The 21,279-nt window shown below is 43.3% G+C and overlaps 1 protein-coding gene across 2 annotated transcripts; it reads right to left on the bottom strand.

Annotated features, from left to right (window-relative positions):
* Positions 1–6,451: 6,451 nt before the first annotated feature.
* pcdh18a (protocadherin 18a) lies at positions 6,452–14,495 on the bottom strand. Of its 2 annotated transcripts, none has more exons than XM_046048379.1 (4): positions 11,612–14,495; positions 10,905–10,960; positions 10,039–10,211; positions 6,452–8,096 (listed from the first exon to the last, which is right to left on the bottom strand). In XM_046048379.1, the coding sequence occupies exons 1-4, from the start codon at positions 14,099–14,101 to the stop codon at positions 7,267–7,269; spliced, it is 3,549 nt and encodes a 1,182-aa protein (XP_045904335.1). In that variant the 5' UTR covers positions 14,102–14,495; the 3' UTR covers positions 6,452–7,266. The 2 variants fall into 2 exon arrangements, with proteins under 2 accessions (XP_045904335.1, XP_045904334.1); XM_046048378.1 differs by having other exon boundaries at positions 10,905–10,993.
* Between the last annotated feature and the right edge of the window lie 6,784 nt (positions 14,496–21,279).

Below are 21,279 nucleotides of genomic sequence, written 5' to 3' on the forward strand. Positions count from 1 at the left end.
TTGTACAAGAAATGAAAAAAAAGTGCCTACCTTTGAAGCGCTCGTTAAATCCAAATATGTCCCTTCCTTGATTATTTGTACTCCTTTAGTCTTTAAGGGTCCACCAATCAAAAGAATCAAAACAGCTTTTCATAAAAATTAATCCAAGTTGTGAATCCTGTCATGTGAAGTCCATCGCTCTCTGTCTGATAACTTCTGCCACACTTTTCTCATCCTACACCTGTTGTTAGGTATGTTTGTTTTCATTACATTGCAGCCTACAAAATAAAAGTGTATAAGCTGTCTGATGGAAGTAGATCAAATGAATGACGTGTATTTGATATTATTTTATGATATCTGTTTTATGTGAAGTAATTAAATGCATGTCGTATATTTGTATTATTGTAGCCTATATCAGTTTTGTGTGAGAGGAATTAAAGGCCTGTCCCATATGGACACCTGTCCCAGAAATAGGCAGGGTCAATTCTGTGATTTTAGCAAATTAAAGACCAGGCTATTAATAAAAATTATACGCTATTTACTTATAATAATAATAACCAGTAATAAGTAAAGTAAAGTACTTTTTAGTGGAGTAATAAGTAAAAAGTAACTTATTACAATTTCTGAGTAACTTGCCCACCACTGATTCTAGATTTGCTGCGTAGACTGAAATGCAGCGAAGACAGAGTGCTGCTTTTTGCCTTGCGCGCGCATCTCTGTGATGACATTGCACAGAAACCTATCAATTATAAATATCCATAAAGTTGTTATCTGGTGGTGGTGGGTTGGGTGGATGGATAGCAAATTAATTGCTTTTCACCTGGGAGACCTTCACCTTCGGTTCCTGTGTGAAAAATATTGATTGATTGATTTTTAAGTTAAGTTAAGTAGCATTAGCATGTAAGTAGCATATAGTAGTAATAATATAGCAAGTTCACTATATTAGTCTTGAAGGTGTTAGTGATAGTGATAGTCCTTTAGCCTTACCCCAACCTTCATAGTATTGTGTTCCTGAACCTAAATCAGTGATTGTATGCAACCAGTGAGCCCAACGGCTGCACACATCTGCCGCATGGCAGATATGCTAGCAGTTAGGGTTCACCTCCTTTGTGTTGCTGCGGTCTCCACATGTTTGTCATCTGACGTAGGTCAAGTGATTTAAGTAAAGTAGGTCGGGAAACAGTTCGAAATTGCCAGTTAGGGAGGCATTGACAATGCCTATCAATCATATGAGTCGTATTTTGGAGGTTTGTTAAATGCAACCGGTATGGGGGTGCTAAAGTTCTATCTTTTCATTTAGGTTGGAGGACTTGTTGTGATTATGCCTATTTTTTTCAAATGTTCAGCGGTTTCTTTCAGATGTCTCTTTTTAGCTGCCTTTACATACACCATTTCTGACAAGCCAAATAATCTTCACAGGTTAAATGTCATCAACTTGATACACTGAAGCCAGTTGAGTTTTTGCATAAGGTATGGCTATGATTTAGATTACACATAAAAAGTTGACCATCATGGGAGCTGTTTGTATGTATTTTGTTTAAATGATAACAAATTAATCTTCAGTTATTTTAAAATCACACAGGATTAAAATTCTAACAGCAGGTGCTGTAGAATAGATTTGTATTAAAATATCAGTAGTAAATCCTGAGAACATGTTTCACTTTTTTCAGAAAGACAGATGAAAGAGCCTCATTGCTCTTTCCTTCCCTCTCTGTCTCTCTTTTATGCATGTTCTCCCAAAATACAGGTACAACCTGCATCAAATTACATTCTCACCATCATTGTTCTGTCTTTCTAATCCATTTTTACTTTTGCATAATTTACATTAGGACCTGCATTAAGTCACAACCTACAACAGTCTCCTCCAATTCCAACTGACACGCACACATACGCTAGTGTCTATAAGCATGCAGTAATTAAGCCATCTGGATATCAAACTAGCTGGCTTAGCCTTGGGCTGCTAGAATGACAGCAGTGGCATGGTGTGTGTGTGTGTGTGTGTGTGTGTGTGTGTGTGTGTGCAGGTGGCATTCATGTGTATCTGGTGTGTCTATATGATGTGGCATAAGGCCAAGCTACTGGCTGCAGCAGTGAGATTCTGTCTTTAGTCTCTATCACTCTGCACTAATCCAATTGTCCAAAGAGAGAGCGGTAGAGAGACACTGCGTAAGAGAGAAATGGGAGTGAGAGAGAGTGAGAGGGAGTCTGTGAGGGAGAGCGTTCTACAACTGGCTGCTCTCCAATTCTAAATGGCAAGCCGGATGGGGATATCTATTAGAGGGTGAGAGTACAGCAAACACCCACCCCTCCCCAAAAACACACACACACACACACACACACACACACGCAAAGACCCAAGACCCACACTAACACACCCACAAGCTTCACACAGGCACATAAACAAGTGCTCATTCACACACATTATAAACACAATGATGAATGTTAAGTGCACACTGACTCACATTTTTTAAAAAATCTTACAAGTCTCTGCCACATAAAATTAAAGGGAACAAAAAACTTTAGATGCACAAACCAAGATGCAATTAGAATGATAAAATGACTCATCCTTAGCACTTTGTCTCTCTCTCTACCGCTCTTCAGCAGCCCTCATTGATGGTGTGGTAGTATCTCGAGGTCTGAGTGCTGCTGTAGAAGCATATCCCCTACTTTTGGAAGACAGATCCCACAGTGCCATCTGCTGGACAAATCTATTTCTAATGGCCTCATAACATGGTCACATTATTCACACAGCATTAAGTTGCGCATGTAATAAGCTGTAATTATATTTTATGTATATTATAAAAATTGTTGAAAGTGTTACTTTTTATTATAAAATATACCTAGATAACTGTGAACATGTGGAGTAAAATACAAAACAGTTTTCACATTACAACAGAGACCAATGTGGAGTGAAACTTGTTAAGTGGACTACGCCTGTCAAAGCAGACATTTAGACTTATCAAACACAGGTGTAACACTGTTAATTGCGCTGCATTAATTGCTATACCAGAGCCATTGTTAATGTCATTAACACCTGTGCATTTCCTGTTATATCATGTCAAAATGTCTGTTGTGGAAAAGGTCCGTGTATCTGATTCATTTGGGAATGATAAAGAAACATGATACTTTTACAATTACACATTTACAGATAGCCAGTATTTTATAGGCACACTTTCTAAATAGGACTAATTTTGCTTTGAAACACTGTTTGAGACCCTCTTGTTGGCAAATATTACATTTAACTTAGTGGTTCCCTGGGGAATTTGCCACAAGATGATTAAAGGAATTAAACAGAAAAGTGCAGGGCTGTGTCAGGGGAACTCATGACCTTAGAATTTCTAATGTCCTGGCTTTGCAGAAGTACAAGGTGCATTTATTTATAATTTTACCACACAGGGTTGCACAACGAGATAAAGAATAGACAGAATTTTGACAGGAAAACAAAGAAACAATAGTGAAGCCAATCAAGCACACATGTCAGTCAATAATATCGACACCTATATTGCTCTTGAGCTTGATGTCAGTAGAGTAGATAGTTGAGAGAGCCTTCTGTCTTCTGTGGTGGGTGGGGCATTTTTTGACAGAAAAAATTTGGGAACCACCAATTTTACCTTTAAACTATCATCTACCTCATGCTTTAGATGTTTATCACTGTCCTTTTTACTTCTACAATTCTCAGTTGAAAAGTTGGTATTGAGGTTAAATCAGCAGCTAGCCTTACAAAAAAAAGAGTCCAGAGTTTAGTCTCTCAGGCTACACTTGCCAACAAGCTGTGTATAAATCCTCTTTCAAAAGGATTGGCGGGCTGATGGACAAGAAAGCTCCTGCAACACATGCCTGCAATTAAGAAAACAGAATTAAGAATAGAAAGATACACAATTATTATATATGTGGACTACCTGGCTGAATATTCTTTATATAAAATGCCTTTAACAATAAATGTATGAGATACATAAGGCATTCCATCATAGCTGTTTTATCACAGTGACTTGTTGTGGTATACACCTGAGTTCTGTTTATATTACAGGCTTGCCAATATCCTGTTTTCCTGACACTAGTGCTGTGTGTGAGCACTGAGGGTCACTGTGGTGTGTTTGACTTCAGATGAGAGCTGGCTTCATGTCAACACAGGCCTTCACCTTTTTAATTTCCTGTCATAATGGCAATCAACAAACACATTTTGGAAGCAAGCATGAGAAGGGAGTTTAGAGTTTGTTAGGATTTTCAGGGTTTGTCTTACACAAGCTAAATAAATAAGCAATTTTGGGTGCGGCTTCACACTTGTCTCATAGTGATAATAATAAGAAAACAATTAGCAAAATAATGATTAGGGTAAACTTAAACACTGAGAAGATGAGCTGAGATGAGATTAAGTATAAGAGAATTACAAATTCTAATGTATACGGGGACATGGGGCTGTGATGAGCTGAGAATGCTGCTGGGATGTGTGTGTGTGTGTGTGTGCATGTTTGTGTGTGAAGGAGAATATTTATGGGTGTGTGTGTGTGCATGTGTGTCTCAAACAGACAGATGGACAGACAGAAATAGCCAGAAGATGAGAGCAAGATATAGAGGTATGCAGGGGAGGCGGGGGTGAGAAGATGGAAGATTGCAGGTTTGAGGATGAAAATGAGTGAAAGGCAAGTGAGACTGACACACAATTTAATGGTGGATTTGCAAAGACAACAATAAGCAGGAGATATATTTCAACATCATATCAGCGCTTCTGTTGTATTTGTGTAAAATTAATTATCTGGGTGGTAATAAATGAGCACTGCCGGATCTTTCACCCGGTGTGTTTTTTTCTATTACACACACCATTACCCTATGCCAAAGAAATTTCTTGTTGCTAAAGATCATCCATCATGTATTGCCAATCTAATTTTGAAATGACACACAGACACTTACACAATACATCCATCTCATGCTGCTTTGTGAAACGTAAATGTTCTCATGTCATCCAGGTTCATATTCCTGAAGCTTAACTTAGTTAAAGCAACAGTTTGAAATTTTGGGAAATATGCTATGCTTATTTGTTTTCTTGTTGGGTTTTAGATGGGAAGACTGGTACCACTCTTGTGTAAGCTACTAGCTGTTTAGCTGTCCACTAAACACGAAGCTACAGCTTGCAGCCAGCCTTAGTGTAGCAAAAAGACTGGAAAGAGGGGGAGACACCTAGCCTAGCATATAAGATAGAACATGCTAGTAGGCAGATTCTGATACCTTTAAATAGAGCTAGCTGTTTTGTCCTGTTTCCAGTTTTATGCTAAGCTAAGATTGTAGCTTCATATGTATCATACAGACATGATAGATATATCAGTCTTGCTAGAAAACTTTAGGAATATTTCCCCCAAATTTCAAACTATTCCTTTAAAGCAGTTAAAGTCCTCATCATTTCATGACCAACAGCTGTCATATATCCATCAGCAGAGGATTAGCTCACTGCTCTGCTGCAGGCTTACAGGAGGCTATGCTAATAGAGCACCTAGCATGCTTTAGTTTCCTTCACTCACATGCAGCCAATGCTTGCTGTTTATTGAGGCTTGGCCTCTTTAATGATGAAGACAAATGAGCTCATTATTAAGTGGTTGCATGTGTGTGTGAGGGTAAGTGAGTGTGCGTTTTGCAACTCAGTGTGTACATGCATCGGCTGCTCCATTATATGTTCTTATGTGTCTGTAAGTGTGTGTGGTCTTGTTGTGAATGTGTGTAGATGTGAATGTGTGTGTGTGTGTGTGTGTGTGTGTGTTTATGTATGCAAATTCTAACCTTTACCTTGTTAGAGCTCTGTCTCATAAGGTTAATTGCTTTATTTAGCCTTAGTTGTTGAATGTTCCCTCTTTTAAATCTAACTCTGTTTTATTTTCACTGACTGTGTGGGGGTAATGTGTGCATGTGTGTTCTTTCATGAGTCTACCATCCCCAAGTTAAGCCCTCATGATCACCAGCAGATTGAGTGAGGGGAGTGGGAGGTGCGGTTGGGGGGGTAGTGGGTGCTCACATCTAATTCTGTTATTGGGTCCATATGGCTTCAATGTACGATATCATGCTTTTGATTTCTCATCATGTCCTGCTATTATCAGATGCTGTTCATTTGCTAAGCATATTTACCATAAGCGTGATGCTTTCATGGATGAGAAAGACGGTGAGACAGTGAATCCCTACTCTGAAACTAAATGAATGCCTAAACGCATTTTAATCTAAAGAGATCATTTGGGAATAAATTCATAGTTAATGGGGTGTTTATTAGCAGAGTCATGCATTTGAATTACGGTGTAATGAGGCTCTGGGAGGGTTTTCCTAGAAAGCACGTAGCAGATTTTGGCTGTGCACACACTGGGTGCTGCAGTTCTGGTACTGGACATTAGGGGGTGCTAAGAGACAGAGGGGCAAGTGGACACACTAAGCGAAGAAAACATTTGAGAAATGAAAACAAGAATGAAAGGCACCAATAATACTTTTCAGACATAACTCTGTTGAATCCCTCCACTTTATTTATCATCCAATGGTCACAATGTTACCATACAAAACCAACTTCCAACATGGAACTGCATTGGAATGTGATTATTCTTAATACGCACACACACATTCAATAACAAAATTAAATACAGTTGTTTTATAAAATAAAGAAAAGAGACACATTAAGTGATATTAAGACATGCAGTGACAAATATAAAAAATAGACATTTGTTTTCTTTTTCTGTACAAACATACATAGACACATATAAATATATAGAAGTAAAAAAGAGTGTATTTTTAAAATACAAAGGTCAAATTGTACAGTTACATTCCATAATAACAAAACAGAAGACAGCACAATATTCAAGTGGGATTGCCTTTTTCCACAGACACTGTACAATATTGTACACTGTAAAAGCAGAAATTAGATCACACGACTGTTGCTTTCTCCCTGTGGAGTCTGTTCACGCTGCTGTAAACATTACAAATGAAGAAATAGTACAGTTTTTGTTAGTGGATTTCCGTTTGAAATCACTCATTCAAGCAACTTTCGGAGAGACTGTAAAAAAAAGTGAGCAATCTGTTCTTAGAGCGCTCGGTTTGATGCCTTTAAGTCACCTCAATCACAACTTCAGTGCCGTGTGTTACTTTTCTCTGTGAGTCTCTCAGCACTGAGCGGAAAAGAGGATATTTGGTCAAACAAACAAGACAAGCATTACAGTGAACAAGAAACAGTCATCAAAGTTTCCTATATGTTGGCACATAGAACAAGCATTTGGCAGAATGTGGTGAAATGTGAAACCATGCTATGCCTTCACTCTTTTTTCTCTAGTTCTGTCTAACGTCCTGCAGCAGTTTGTTGATCTCGTGGACCAGCTCGCTAGCGTCCATGCCAGCCTCGTGGCGGCTCTCGCTGCGCTTGCCACCCTGGTGACCCTGATGGAAGACGCCATCAAAGTCATCTTCCTCGTAATTCTCTGGGATTTCCTCCATGGCTGGCAGCCATTTCAGGTGTGGTGGCTGTCCATTGGTGGAGGCGGAAGTGGAGGCGGAGGGCGAGGAAGAAGATGACGAAACATGGTTGGTGCCCACTGATCCACTTCCAGGATTTAGATAATGGGTATTGGCCGCCCATGCAGCCACACCTGGGGGGTAAGCGGGACCTTTCCCACCTGGCAACAACCCTCTCCGGTTGTCCTGAGGAACAGCATTGTTACTGTGGTTACCAGGAATATTGCCACCACGTCCGCTTCCTCTCTCAGTGGTTGATGAGGACGAGGGTGGGCTTGTTTCAGTGCACTCTGCGTACGAGTCCATATTAGGGGGGAGGAGCCGCTGGAACACTGAGTTCATCTCTGTTAGGAGGGAGCCAGCCCCTCCTCCCACTGCACAAGCATCGCTTCCTCCTCCGGCGACAACTCCCCCGGCCCCTGCCTCTTCGTTCCCAGACTCCTTGCCAAAAGTGGAGAAGCTCTTGCGGCGCTCTGAGTCGACAGAGGACTGGTCATCGTCGATCTGGGGCTGCTGGGAGGACTCCTCCCCGGGGATGTACATGTTGTTGCGGTAGTCAGCGGAGGAGGCGGGCGAGGAGAGGGGGGGCATCCAGCACTGGTCAGAGTGTCCCAGGACGCGACATTCGTCTGTGCACAGTCTCATAGCTAAGGCAAAAAAGGGTGTAGAAAGTGTCAGGAGCAGGTCCAGCAGCAGACAACTTTTTTATGACATATACTGTACTTGGAACAGAATAATAAATAGAGACAAAAACAGAGAATGAATGCAAAACAAAGCAACTCAGATAAATCTCCTGAGACATTATTTTTTTGCTGTGGTACAAAAGACAAGTCATAAACCCTGAGAGGAGGGTATGGTACTGTTATCTTTGAAGAGATCCACAGTTCAGCATGAGGTCAAGGTGCTGTTTTTTTTAAGCATGGAAACAAGGGCAGAGAAGCAGTTGAGCAGTTGAGTATTCTTATGCTAACAAAATAAGACATGGTCTGTCACCATGTCTTATTTTGTTAGCATAAGAATACTCCATGTACAATAGCTGTTCAATATTTAAAAGTCTTTCAGTCAGTCTTTCATTAATATCAACATCACAGCTTAGCTTGGTTGCTTTTCTATTTAAGTCTATTCTATTGGAGGACCAGATTGCTGATATTTACATCTTACAGCACAAATATCCGGGTAGCGCCAGGTATGAAAACAATCACAAGAGCTAGATAAATAAATGAATAAGTGCAAGATCCCAGCTAAATGGCATTACAGGCAGATGTTAATGTAATATTTGGCTGCTCTGCCAAGCATGTCCACATCTCCTTACTACACACTGAGGCAGGGATTTGCTTGTTTAGTTCTTTTATCATATCTAGCATGAATAGCCGCATTTGCCCATCTAAATAGAAAAATCTAAACAAATTAAATCTATTGAAGAGAACCAGGGATAATCCCCCCTCTCGGCCCATTATCTCCTTACCCTCCCCTTTTTTATATTAGCATAAAAGATAGAGGAGGGGGAGGGGAGGGATGAGGGGTGCAACACCTCCAAGTCTTTCTCAAAGGGAGAAAAAAGGAGATACAGAAAGACTTTCCATGTCCACCAACCCTCCCTTTATCCATCTTAATATAGATAGAGAATACATTAACAGGTACAGAAGAGAGAGAGAGAGATGCTGAGGAGCTTGCAGGCATGTAGGAGAGCAAGAGAGGGACAGCATAAGAGAGAGAGAGAGAGAGAGAGAGAGAATAACAACATTCTAAAAGCAATTACTATGAATTCTCCTCAGTTCAGACATGAAAGCGCACCACTGTCACTCACCGGGGTTGGGGAGGGAGGTGGGGGGGGAGGTGAAGGAAAAGAAAAAGGAAGGGAAAAAAACAGCACACTGAGACGCATACCGATGAGTGACAGGCGACTCATCTCCGCTCCAGGGAGGATTTTGCAGACACGACTCTAACTTAGGGGCAGATAACGCACATACACATACACTCACACACACACAACCACGCACGCAGTAACACAAACAGCCAGACACACTGTAACCTCTCTCAGTGTGATAACGAGCGTGGAAATGAGGGCTGTGTGGAAGAATGGGGCTGAGCACAATGGGGATTGTGTTGGCAACAGGGTGAATGGAGTGGCTGTATAGGCAGGTGTACAGACAAATAATGGGCTTAGGCCTGGTGCTGTCCATGGTGCTGAAATTTGTCAGGCAGCAGGGATATTAGACGGCTGGGTGTGGTCTAGAGGAAGATAGGTCGGGTCACTTCACTGCTAGTTTATTTAAGTTGGCTCTCAGAATCTGAGCAATAACATTTCAATCTTGCAATGTCTATCAGATCGGGAATAAGAATCTTGTGTTTTTCTGTGATTTCATTTGGTGCAAACCCAGGCAAAATCCAACAAAAAGCATGACAACTTGTGCACGCTGAGGTGCGACTGTTCTCAGCAGTTGAGGTGATAGATGTGCGGTGCTGATATACAGTGTGTTAGGCATGTGACTCTGCTGAGCGGAGCCAATTTGGTAAAAGCGTTGTTGTGCAGCCACTCGTGTTGAGGGAGACCGTCAGAATGGGCGGGTTACATCACTGAAAGCTCACCTGGGTGGAGTCGATGGTGCATTTCAAGGTGTATCAGGTCAGAAAAGCCCTCCCCCAGCAGAAGTCTGTCCACGGGGGATTCCCTCCCCATGTCACAATCACTGTCCCCCGCCTCGCTGTCCCCACGGCCACTGTCCTTCAGGCTGAACTTGTCCATGTCTTGTAATGCATATCTGTGGAGGGGGTGGGTTAGAGAAAGATTACAAACACATACTGTATAGGTATCAATCGGTCATAGATACTGGATCCAAAAAACAATGTTGCAAGTTCACATTTTGCAAATACAAAGCTGAATGTGTTTTGCAGGCAGACAGAATCAATCTGTCCTTAGAGAAGACTAACGACGTATAAATCCATCATATAAAACTTAAGGCTGCTCATGGAAACTGTCAAATACCTAGACAAGGCTCAGCCCATAAATCCTACATGCAGGTAGATCCCATCAATAAATCTATCACAACAGCCACTAGGGGCATCAATAAATCTATCATATAGAGATCATATGGGGATATTACGAGTACAGTAATGATGGATGCAAACTTTATAACGTGAGCCAATTTTTTTAAAAGAGAAGTACCAAGTAAATTGTTGTGACATTCAGACAAATGAGTTACGTACTTTTGAACTGAATGACATTGGCATGATAACATCTGGAATGTGAAATAATACATTTACACGCCGTCAAACCATGATCTACATGTAACTGACCAACTGACGAGCAACAGTTCACAACAGGTTGTTGGAACATGCAATACACAGCACACAATGTAAATACACAATGAAAAACAAGTGGTTTAAAAAGTAAACAAAAGATAATCTTTAGGGGAGGGGGTGGAGGCGGGGACTGAGGTATAGGGTTAAATTACCTGTAGCTGCGGGAGTATTTGTTGCCACGGAAACTGGGTCTGGGCTGGTACTGGCCCTGATGGAGCATGGACAGAAGCTGTGAGACTTGCTACATCCAAAAATAACAAAACAAACAAAATAAAACAAACAAAAAGAAACAGAAAAGGGGGGATGAATAACAGATGGGATATTGAAGAGGAAAAAAAGTGAGAGACAACACAAGACAAAATAATGGATGAGTAAACACAAAATGGATGATGGAGAGCCTGCTAAAAATGGATGAGACAAAATGGATGACATTAAAACAAAAAATGGTGGTGGGGGTGGTGGCAGGGGAGGGGGTCTAGATGAATATGGAGACATATGACTGAGGGGTGAGTTGTGGTTATGATGGAGGTAATGGTGACAGGGTGTAAACAAGGTAAAGACAAAGAGACATCTATAATCATCAACAGTTTTAATGAGAGTCAGTTTGAACTACAGGGCAGTGTTGATTAAGTCACTGTCACACATGGAGATGAGTTAATTTGCTCAAACGGAGACAGCTGTGTGAGGATGAGAAGGCTGGTGGGTGTGTGTGTGCGTGTGTGTGTGTGAGAGAGAAACTGAGAGAGACAGAAAATTTGGAAAGGGGCTGAGGGACCACATTTTGAAATTTCTGAGAATAATTTGCTTCTGTGTGTGTGTGAGTGTGTGTGTGTGTGTGTGTGTGTGTGTGTGTGCTCACCTCCACTGGTGGTGTTGCGTGGGCCAGTTCCAGGGCGAAGCTCTCTGGAATGTGATTGGATGAGATGGTTACTAGGCTGTTTAGGGATTGGCGGCTGTGGTGATTCTGTCGGCTCCCCATCTGGGCACGGTCCATGGGGGGCGTGGCTGAAGGTGAGCGGTGGTGAGCCCTGATTGGCAGGGTGCCATTCACTGTGGGAACCAGGGTGATATCACCTTTGTGGATTTGGCGTGAGGGCTTCTTCGGATGGTGCTGGTGGGTCGATTCGGCTACCCGGCAGTTGTAGGAGTGTCTTGTGTCCTTCTTCTCCCGGTTACAGCGAGTGGCGAACACCACCATGATGACCAGGAGCACGGCGCAGATGGCCCCCAGAGAGATGATGATAATCAGGGATGCATCGAGGGCAGACTCCCCCTGGTCCATAACCTGGTCGTGGTTCTCCGTGTTCTCATAGAGGGTGATTTTCAGCACAGCCTTAGCGCTGAGGCTCTCCCTTCCCTGATCTCGGACCATGACCGTCAGCTCAGCGTGTTCATGGGGGAAGTTCTCCAGGCTGGCGTTGGCGTGGATTTCACACGTCCTTGGGTCAATAATGAAGAAGCCCTCCTCATTGCCACTGACGATGGAGCAAATGAGCTCAGCATTTACCCCTGTGTCACGATCAGTCGCCCTGACTACAGTTACTAAGTGTCCAGCCTCTGTGAACTTTGATGCAGGCACATCAGCAGTGAAGTTCCACAGCTGGGGGACCACAATGACTGGAGGGTTGTCATTCTCGTCCAGAATGTTCAGAATAACTGTGGCATTGCTAAGCAGCAGTGGTTTCCCTGCATCTTTGGCTTGCACAACAAAGGAGATACGACTAACATCCTCCCGATCAAATGTGCGCAGTGCATAGATGGCGCCATTGGAGGGGTCAATGGTGACGTAGGTGGAGATGGAGCTCCCATGAACAGAGTTCTCCATGATGGAGTAGCTCACCTGTCCATTGGCGTCCAGATCAGGGTCACTGGCCATTATGGAGGTCAGATATGCTCCAGGGGCATTGTTCTCTGATTTAAAGATCTCATATCGACCCTTCTCAAAACGTGGTGGGTTGTCGTTTTCATCAGTCACATGCACAGTGAAATGTTTGACCGTGGAGAGACTGGGGGTCCCCCGGTCCTCTGCCACCACCGTCAGACTGAACTCTGACCTCTTCTCTCGGTCCAAAGACACATTGGTCAAAATCATGTAATTGTTCTCATAGCTCTTCTGCAGTTTGAAATATCCTTGACCGTGAAGTTTACACTCTACCTCTCCATTCAACCCGGAGTCCAAATCCTCCACCCTCACCAAAGCTACAAATGTGTCCAAAGGAGAAGCCTCGGATACATAAGCTGCGTCCCCATTCCCCTGAGAGGACATGAGATTGATGCTAATGTCTGGTTTATTGTCATTCACATCTACGACTTTGACCAGGATCTTGCAGTGAGCTGGCATGGAGTTGGGACCCATGTCCTGCGCTTGAACATCAATATCATAAGAGTTAATGGTCTCATAGTCCACACGCCTGATGAGGGTCAGATGACCGCTGTCAGGGTTAATTTTGAACGTCTCCATTATTTTAGGAGACACGTGACTGCTGAATGAGTAGACTATTTTGGCATTGGTGCCGTCATCCGCGTCAGTGGCGTTTAAGTCAATGAGCAGAGTGCCAACAGGTGAATTTTCTGGGAGATTTATGACATATGATGACTTGTCAAAAATTGGACTGTTGTCATTTGAGTCGGCAACACTGATTTTGAGAAGGGTCGAACCTGTTTTGGGGGGAACGCCCCTATCTGAGGCCGTGTATTGAAGTTCATAACTGGAGCGCTGCTCCCGGTCCAGCTCCCTGAGCACCACCAGCTCTGCATATTTAGCCCCGTCAGTCCTGGACTGAATGTCAATCTTAAAGAAGTTGTTGGGCTCCAGGGCATATGTGTACAGTGAGTTCTCCCCGACATCGGGGTCTGTGGCGCTGTCCAGGGGAATGCGCGCTCCCACCGCCGCGCTCTCGGAGATCTCGATGGGGATGACGGCTCGGGCGAACTGGGGTGCGTTGTCGTTGATGTCCAACACTTCCACCTCAACGTGAAACAGCTGCAGGTGCTCAGTGGGGAGTGTCAGTACGTCAAATTGAATAGAACAGTTGAGATTCTTTTCGCAGAGTTTCTCCCGGTCAATTTTGGTCCTGATGCTGATTTCTCCGTCCTGCTCGCGCACTGCGAGGAAAGACGAGCTCCCTCTTTGCATGGCTCTGAAGCGGAGCGACACTGAGCTTGGAAGTTTAGCCAGAACATCTGCGACATCGTCTTTCAAACGAGTAATAACCGTGCCAACCTTCTGCTCCTCATAAATCTGATATTTCAATGTCTTACCGGTGACGTGCTGTGTTGTCAGCGCCACAACAGCCAGAACTTTCCACATTCTTGCCAGAAACAGTCCTTTCATTTTTCCTGGTTGCATTTTTGTGGAAGCAAAAAAACAGATCCAAAAATAGCTCCAAATACGTACAAGTCAATTCCAGTTATAACTTACTAAATGCTGTGCTCCCTCAATCAGCTGCATTGCTTTCTCCGCTGAGAGAGGAGGAATAAAAACAGCCGTTTGCTAAATGCAAGCTCGCTCAAGTTGCACTAATTTCCATAAAAGCATCCAATTTTATGTCTGTCTGTCCTCCCTTGTCACACAGATCTGTTGCGCGCGCCCAGTGTGCGGGAGAACCAGCTGAATGCCACTGAGATCTGTGCGTCTTTCTCCCTCTCCTTCCTGTGTCTGGTCTGTGCGCCGTGCGCTCTCTTTCGCTCGCTCTCTCCGTTTGAGGTGCCTCTGTACGCAGACTTGCCCAAAATAACCTGCCTCAAACCAACTAGTTGTACATCAGCCACGGCCCCCTTTTTCACATCTCGGGAAAGACAAGCGCTTCTTAAATCAAAAGCTGGCTGGTGGCCACTCAAACTCCAGGGGAGAGGAAAAGGAGGCGCAAGAGGGGAGTAAATAGAGAAAGTGGGGGATAAAAAAAACCCCGCCCTGTGGGCTTCACTGTCCCCACTTTTCAGAGTAACGATCATGCCCCTACATTAGACAGGAGAGAAAATAAACTCAAGAAGAAAAAATACATTCAAAAAGCAGACCCTGCCGTTTTTCACTCCTATAAAACAACAGGAAGGTTTATGAGTTTCTCGCTTCGGGTCTGTTCTCCACAGACAGCATGGAACCACAAAGAGTCTAAATTCTCATTAGACAAGACAAAGATATAGTCCCCTCAATCATCAGCATTGTCAGCCTGCACCTTTGAAGCCTTGACAGGCACACTTTTGATATATAACATATAACGCAGCCCAGCCATAGCCAGCTGTCACCACTCACTCCTACTATATGACTGACGCTGTAGTGCGCATGCATGCCGTGCACTTATACGATATCTAGTCTTTTTCTGCTCTTTGAAGTGGCAGCTGACTGCACCCTTGGTGGTAGATGTTTTGAGTAGTTGTTTTTTTTTTTCACATGCGCCTCATCTTTGGCTGTCTGTGGGTGAGAGTAAGCCGGGTAAGCTGTGTGGCAAATCGCGTAGAAAGGGATCCGGACTCTAATGAATGCCTTTAAAGAGTTGGTCACGCCGAGGAACAGCTCTGTCCCCGTGCACAAATCTGTTCAACATCACTTCAAACTCCCCACAGGATGTTTTTTGATAACAAGCACAGCATCCAAAACACGCCAGTTTCGGCAGGCGTTTTTAGTCCCCAGAAAAAAGTCTCATTCATGTAAATACGCACGCATTGGCGAGGGCAGCGATAAAAACAGAGACAGAGAAAAACGCGCGAGAAAAAAAGAGATAGAGATAAGGTTTAACGAATGTTCACAACTGGGACCGTGCATTCTGGAGACCATCTGGCGCGGTTTGTTTGGCACCAGAACCAGGCGATTACAGCCGACCAAACAAGACTCCAGCGGAGCCCCGAACCCCACACAACTATGAGGAAATGGGTTGTCATGGGGGATTGTAGAGTACCAAGCAGCTTTCACAGATCCATTCACACATTGTGCGCGCGTGCACGGGGTTGTGGTGCGCATGTGTGTCCGTCACACAGAGATAAAACGCGCTCAACTAATATGGAGTTCGTTATTGCAATAACAGGTTACTAAAGGCCTCATACATATTCAAATCAAATATTATAGCAGAAGGTGAAGATGAGACAGGGCTGTAGATGACCATCTGGAGCAGAACTCCAAGAACACAAGCTTCCCTTAAAAAGACTAAACTCATAACTATCCCGCACACCCTGACTGATCGCTTCGCAAAAGTTATTTCTCAGTCAACACTTTCAGAATCATTTTCGAAGACCATAACCTTAAGAAATAGATAGCCTACAGAAGCTGCAAAACAAATGAATAATTTACCACCAGCTGCTACTGCCTGCCTGCCTGAGAAATGTAACATAAAAAACATCTCAGGGCTTGATGATGTTAACCATTTGAACCATGTTATTCAGTGTGGGCTGATCTTTTAACGCAACGCATCTGGACAGCTTATAAAGCTTTCTGCGCATTTGCCTGTAAACAATAGCCTATTAAATATTCCAAACGTGCATGGACAACCAGAAGCTCTCATTCAAAACCCGGGCCCTTAAATTGGCGGAAAACCTTTATTCCCAATCCCAGTGTCTATTCATCGCCAGAGCCATGTCTGCAAAATGTTTGCATTCACCCCTCTTATGCACATCTTTCACCATAGTGCGCTTGGTATTTAAACAGGTTTGATACGGGCGCCCAACATTTCCATAGCTCCAAATGTTCACAATGCGGTAATGCAATTACTCCCTGCGTCCCAGAGAAGCTAATCACATTTGGAGAACAAAGTCAGCTCCGGAGTTTATGGAAGAAGGGAGCAAAAGAAAGAGACAGAGTTGGAGGGGGTGAGGGTACGCTGGGGTCTTAAACACTGCGCAGGATAAAACAATTAATGTATAGAGGGGGTATAATCTAAGTAAAAAGCAGATGGAGGCTTAATACATTTAGGCACGCTACATAACCAGAGAAGCCGAACAAACATGGCCTTTTTAGTGCTTAAGAACACCAATAATTGAGCTAAAAATATTCATGCTCTGCAGCAGGTGCAAAGATGCAACGTCTCTGGCATTTAGTCAGTTTTTGTTTAACTTCTCCTGCTTCCAGCTGCCCAAAGGTAATTGTATTGATTCATAGGCGGCTCTGAAGCCCAGATCAGTGTCTCCACAAATGCATGCGATCAGCACAAACAAACAAACAGCTTCAGCGCCTGGGTGCAGCTCTCTTCATTATTGCCTCCGTGCAGCCAGGCCTTGTAGCCATAAAGTGATAGTGTGAATTAAACGTCTGTCGTGAACATTCATGGCAATCTTCGCAATACCCTCCCCCGAGTCAATAGGCGCAGCAGGTGGAGCAGGCCACAGAAATGCTCTGGACCCCGGTTCAGACTGGAGTCAAGAGGAATGCGTGCGCACGCGTGCACGTGTGCGCGCGGATGCTGGTGGTTTGGTTGTAAAGGCACGCGAGCATCTGTCGCCTCGTCTGCCCCTGCATTGTCACTTATTCAATTAGCAGCGATTTGGTGGATTCCATTTCAGAGGGGAGGAGTAGGACCACAGAGAGATTGGGAGTTTGCTTTCACTGCTGCTGGAGGGAGAAGTTGATACCACCCCCTACACACACACACACACACACACACACACACAGACACTACCACCCCCATCAGTGCAATGATTGTTATTCATCTGAGTCTCTTCTTCCCTCTCCCCCTATTCTTTGCTTTCATTAGGAGTCCATAGAGTTTTATTACTTTGTGACTCCTTGGCCACCATTGTGTGTGTGTGTGTGTGTGTGTGTGTGTGTCTATCTGTGGGAGCAGACAAGAAAGAGTGCACTGCCTTGTTCTTGCTCACAGTGCATGTGGTGATCACACTCTGAGTGCACCATATTGCAAGCGATGTCAACAGTTGGGTGACAAATTTATAGCCCAGGCAGAACTATGGGGGCAAAGAAAGAATGTGTCTGGTCACCTTTAAAGTGAGCACATTGCTGTTCTTCTCTGTCAGTCCCTCAGCCCAGCACCCAATGAAAAGAACAGGCTGTTAATACTTTTTTTTTTTTACAGACTTTACTGACTTATGCGGTAGGAGAGGTGTATAAAATATTCATACTTTTCCTCTGCAAGACCAGTACAAAGTGTCATTTTACTTTGGATTGGATATACTGTGCGGTTGACCAATGCATTTACTATTCTATTCTATTCTACTTCTGAAGCCCTCGGTGACTGGAAGTTTGTGGACTGTCAGTGCTTTGCTTTGAGATTTGGCAGTTAAATTTCCCCATTAGAGCTGGCCCCTTTCTGTGTTGTCAAATCAAATGAGAAACTCCTTTTCCATTCGATTCTACTTTTTGCTACTCCATTATGTTCCATTGCAGTTGTTGGGATGGTGACTCTTGTGTTTGTTTGCTTGACATGAAGGAGCAGTTTGGGTGTCTAATCATCCAGTCATTCTTTCCTTGGCCTCATTCTCTCTCTCTCTCTCTGATTCATACCTTGCTGACTAAATGTACACACACACACACACACACACACACACAAACACACACGCGCAAGCACACGCACACTTTATCTGACTTGAATGGCACTGACAGGGAGGTGCTTTGCCCCACCAAGACATGGCGCAGAGAAACACAAAGGCTTCACTGACAATCAGCAGCTCAGCACTCAGGACTAAACCACTCTCTGTCTTTATGTGGGTAAGGATCAGCCATAATAGGAAACACTGCTAGCTCCTTATAATTACTTTTGTACTTATTCCTTCAGTCATACCTTAAAGGATATTTTTTAAGCATACATAAGTGTATTGCAATGTAGGTCTTGCTATTGTACTCAGCAGAGTAATTGCTGAGATCTAGCTAACTAACGTTACTAGAACACAGTTGGTCTGACAAAATAAAAACTTTTACTGATATTTCGGTAAAATGGTAATACAGAAATCTGTGAGTCCACACAACTATTGAAAGTATGGTAGAGGGGTTTGTTTGAAACCTGTTTAATCATCTAACCTTTTGTGTTTCTTGCCCAGCCAAGCTTACATTTTAGCGATTTCGCTGTGTTCCCAGATATCACATATTTACTAGGTGAGTACAAATTATTTAATACTTATTAGACACTGGAATTTATTTGTTTTTTATAAAAATAAAACCCAATTTGCAATAAACCTGAATGATCCATTGAAGAAACAATATTCCACATATTAGAAAATATGCTTATTTGCTTTCTTGCAGAGAGATGAAAAGATCGATACCACTCTCATATTTGTTCATTAAACAGGAAGGTATGTACCTTCCTGTTGCAGGAGAAGACTTCAGGAAGTCATTGCACTCGGCTAAGAAATAGTCTGGCACAAAATCCACTATAAAAACTCAGTGTTTTTACACTTCAGCTTTTGAAAGGATTAAATGACATAATATGTGTGAATTAATGAGCTTTACAGGTTCTATAGGCAATTTTGTTTCATTGGGACAGAGCCAGGTTAGCTGCTTCAAGTCTTCATACAAAGTTCAGCTAACTAGCTCCTGGCTGTAGCTTCATACCGTATAGATGTAAGAATCTTATCCATCTCCAACTCTCAACAATAAAAGAAATAAGCAAAACTTGTTGAACTATTTGTTTAATTAGTGAGCTTTAGAGGTGCTGGGTTTTTCTTAACCTGGACAGAGACAGTCTAGCTGTTTCCTTCTGCTTCCAGTATGCTAAGCTAAGCTAACCATGCATATAGCTTCATATCTAATGGACAGACATGAGAGTTGTTTTGAATGGTTTTGAATATTTAGCTTGAAATGGAAAATGTTCTATTCATTTAATGTTGATTCAATGTCATTAAACGCCACAACCTATCAAGGCACTGTCTAATATCTACAGACACAGGTGTCAATTGGATGCTTAAAAACATTTCCTTGACTCTTATGTTTCTTTTTTAAGATAGACGAGCCTTCATACAATTATATTGCAATTCAGTAAGTCAATAGAAATTGCAAATATATATTAATTAGGAGGGCACTTGAGAGCCCTCAGCTCCATATTCTTTCTGTAATGCTTTCCGGGAGTCACCTTGAATTAACGGAGAAAACAGAGTTATGGCACATTAGTCTAAAGGAGAGAATGCTATCACATGTAAGACACACCAATCAGTCCCTGTGTGTGTGTGTGTTTAAGCACGTGTCGGCCTGAGTGTGTGTGACACCTTCTTGTGTCGATGGCTGTGAGCACGTGTTGGTGTGTTTGATTGACATGTTGTTGATTTGTTGGGGACTGCCTTTTCCCTGATACGATGTCTGTCTACAGCTGATGACTGACAGCTAATTTGTGGTCCAGAGATTAGCGTTTTAGAAAAGGAACTCTCCGGGAGACGTGTCCTATCCAAACAGAATTGGTCCTATTTGCTGCGATTGCTTTGACAGAACATGTGTGTCAGGCTAGTAATGAGGACAGGACACGCTTTCTCACATGAAGGCAGCCGTCATCCCCGAGATATCTGTTTTGAACACAGTGGCAGCTGCTTTTTGGACATGCCACCGAACATGTGTGTACAGTATCAGAGCACTTGCATGAGCACTCCTTAAGACTGCACGCAAATCACTTTTGATTGACACACAGACAATGTTCTGCTTTTTTTTGTCAGTGGGGTTTTGATTAAGAGCTTGTAATGAGGTTGAGGTCGTGTGCAAGTTGCCGCAGACTGAAAGAAATCAAAGAGTTTTGCGGGTTTTGCCATCATGTTTGAATTAGGAAATGTTAACTTGTAAGTAACTGTTTGTTAAAGAAGCAGAACAAAAGGGCAACATCAGCCACAGAGAACACAGCCTAACTTAAACCAGAGATCCCTGGAGCACACACGCATGCAGGCGCACACACACACACACACACACACACACACACACACAAACACAAACACAACATAACTAGCTCCAGAGGCTTGCTGGCACACACCAGACTCTGATGGGTGTGGGTTCATATAGGATGAAACCAGGCACAGGGAAAGTTCTGCAGCACTGCCTTGTCTGTGTGACACAAAGCCCCCGTTGTTTCCACTGCGCTCAAATCCTAACAACTTAGATTGATTAGAGGTAAGAACATGAGCTGTAATAACACAGACCTATACTTAGGCTGCTCTGTTTCAAGCCCAGACATCCATAAAACCTGTGCATGTGTTCATGTGCTTGTGCACGCATGAGACGGTTTTCTGGCAGGGGTTAGGCCCTCACTAGAGTGTTACATGTTTAAGTGTTCCCTGGTGACCCACTTCCTAGGGTTGCACCAGATTTACGGTTCCTGGGGTTCTGAGAGCTGGCAGCTGTGGAATGGAGAAATGGATGGGGGTGGTGGGGTTGGGGGCACGATAAAGAGGAGTGGAAAGAGTTGAAGGGGCGAGGGAAAGAAGCGCGAGAGGGATGATGAAGGGACGGGAGCGTGGAAAGGTGGCGGCAAGAGTTGAAATATGTTGAGGCTTGATAAAAGTTTGGATGAAGGGAGAAGTGGAAGGGAGGAGCGATGAAGAGTCAAGGAGTGTAGAAGTATAGAGAATAGCTGCTCAAAGCAAGGGTGAAGTTAAAAGGTGTGTGTATGTGGGGGG

Source organism: Micropterus dolomieu, linkage group LG04 (assembly GCF_021292245.1).
Source record: "Micropterus dolomieu isolate WLL.071019.BEF.003 ecotype Adirondacks linkage group LG04, ASM2129224v1, whole genome shotgun sequence".
NCBI classification, from domain to species: domain Eukaryota; kingdom Metazoa; phylum Chordata; class Actinopteri; order Centrarchiformes; family Centrarchidae; genus Micropterus; species Micropterus dolomieu.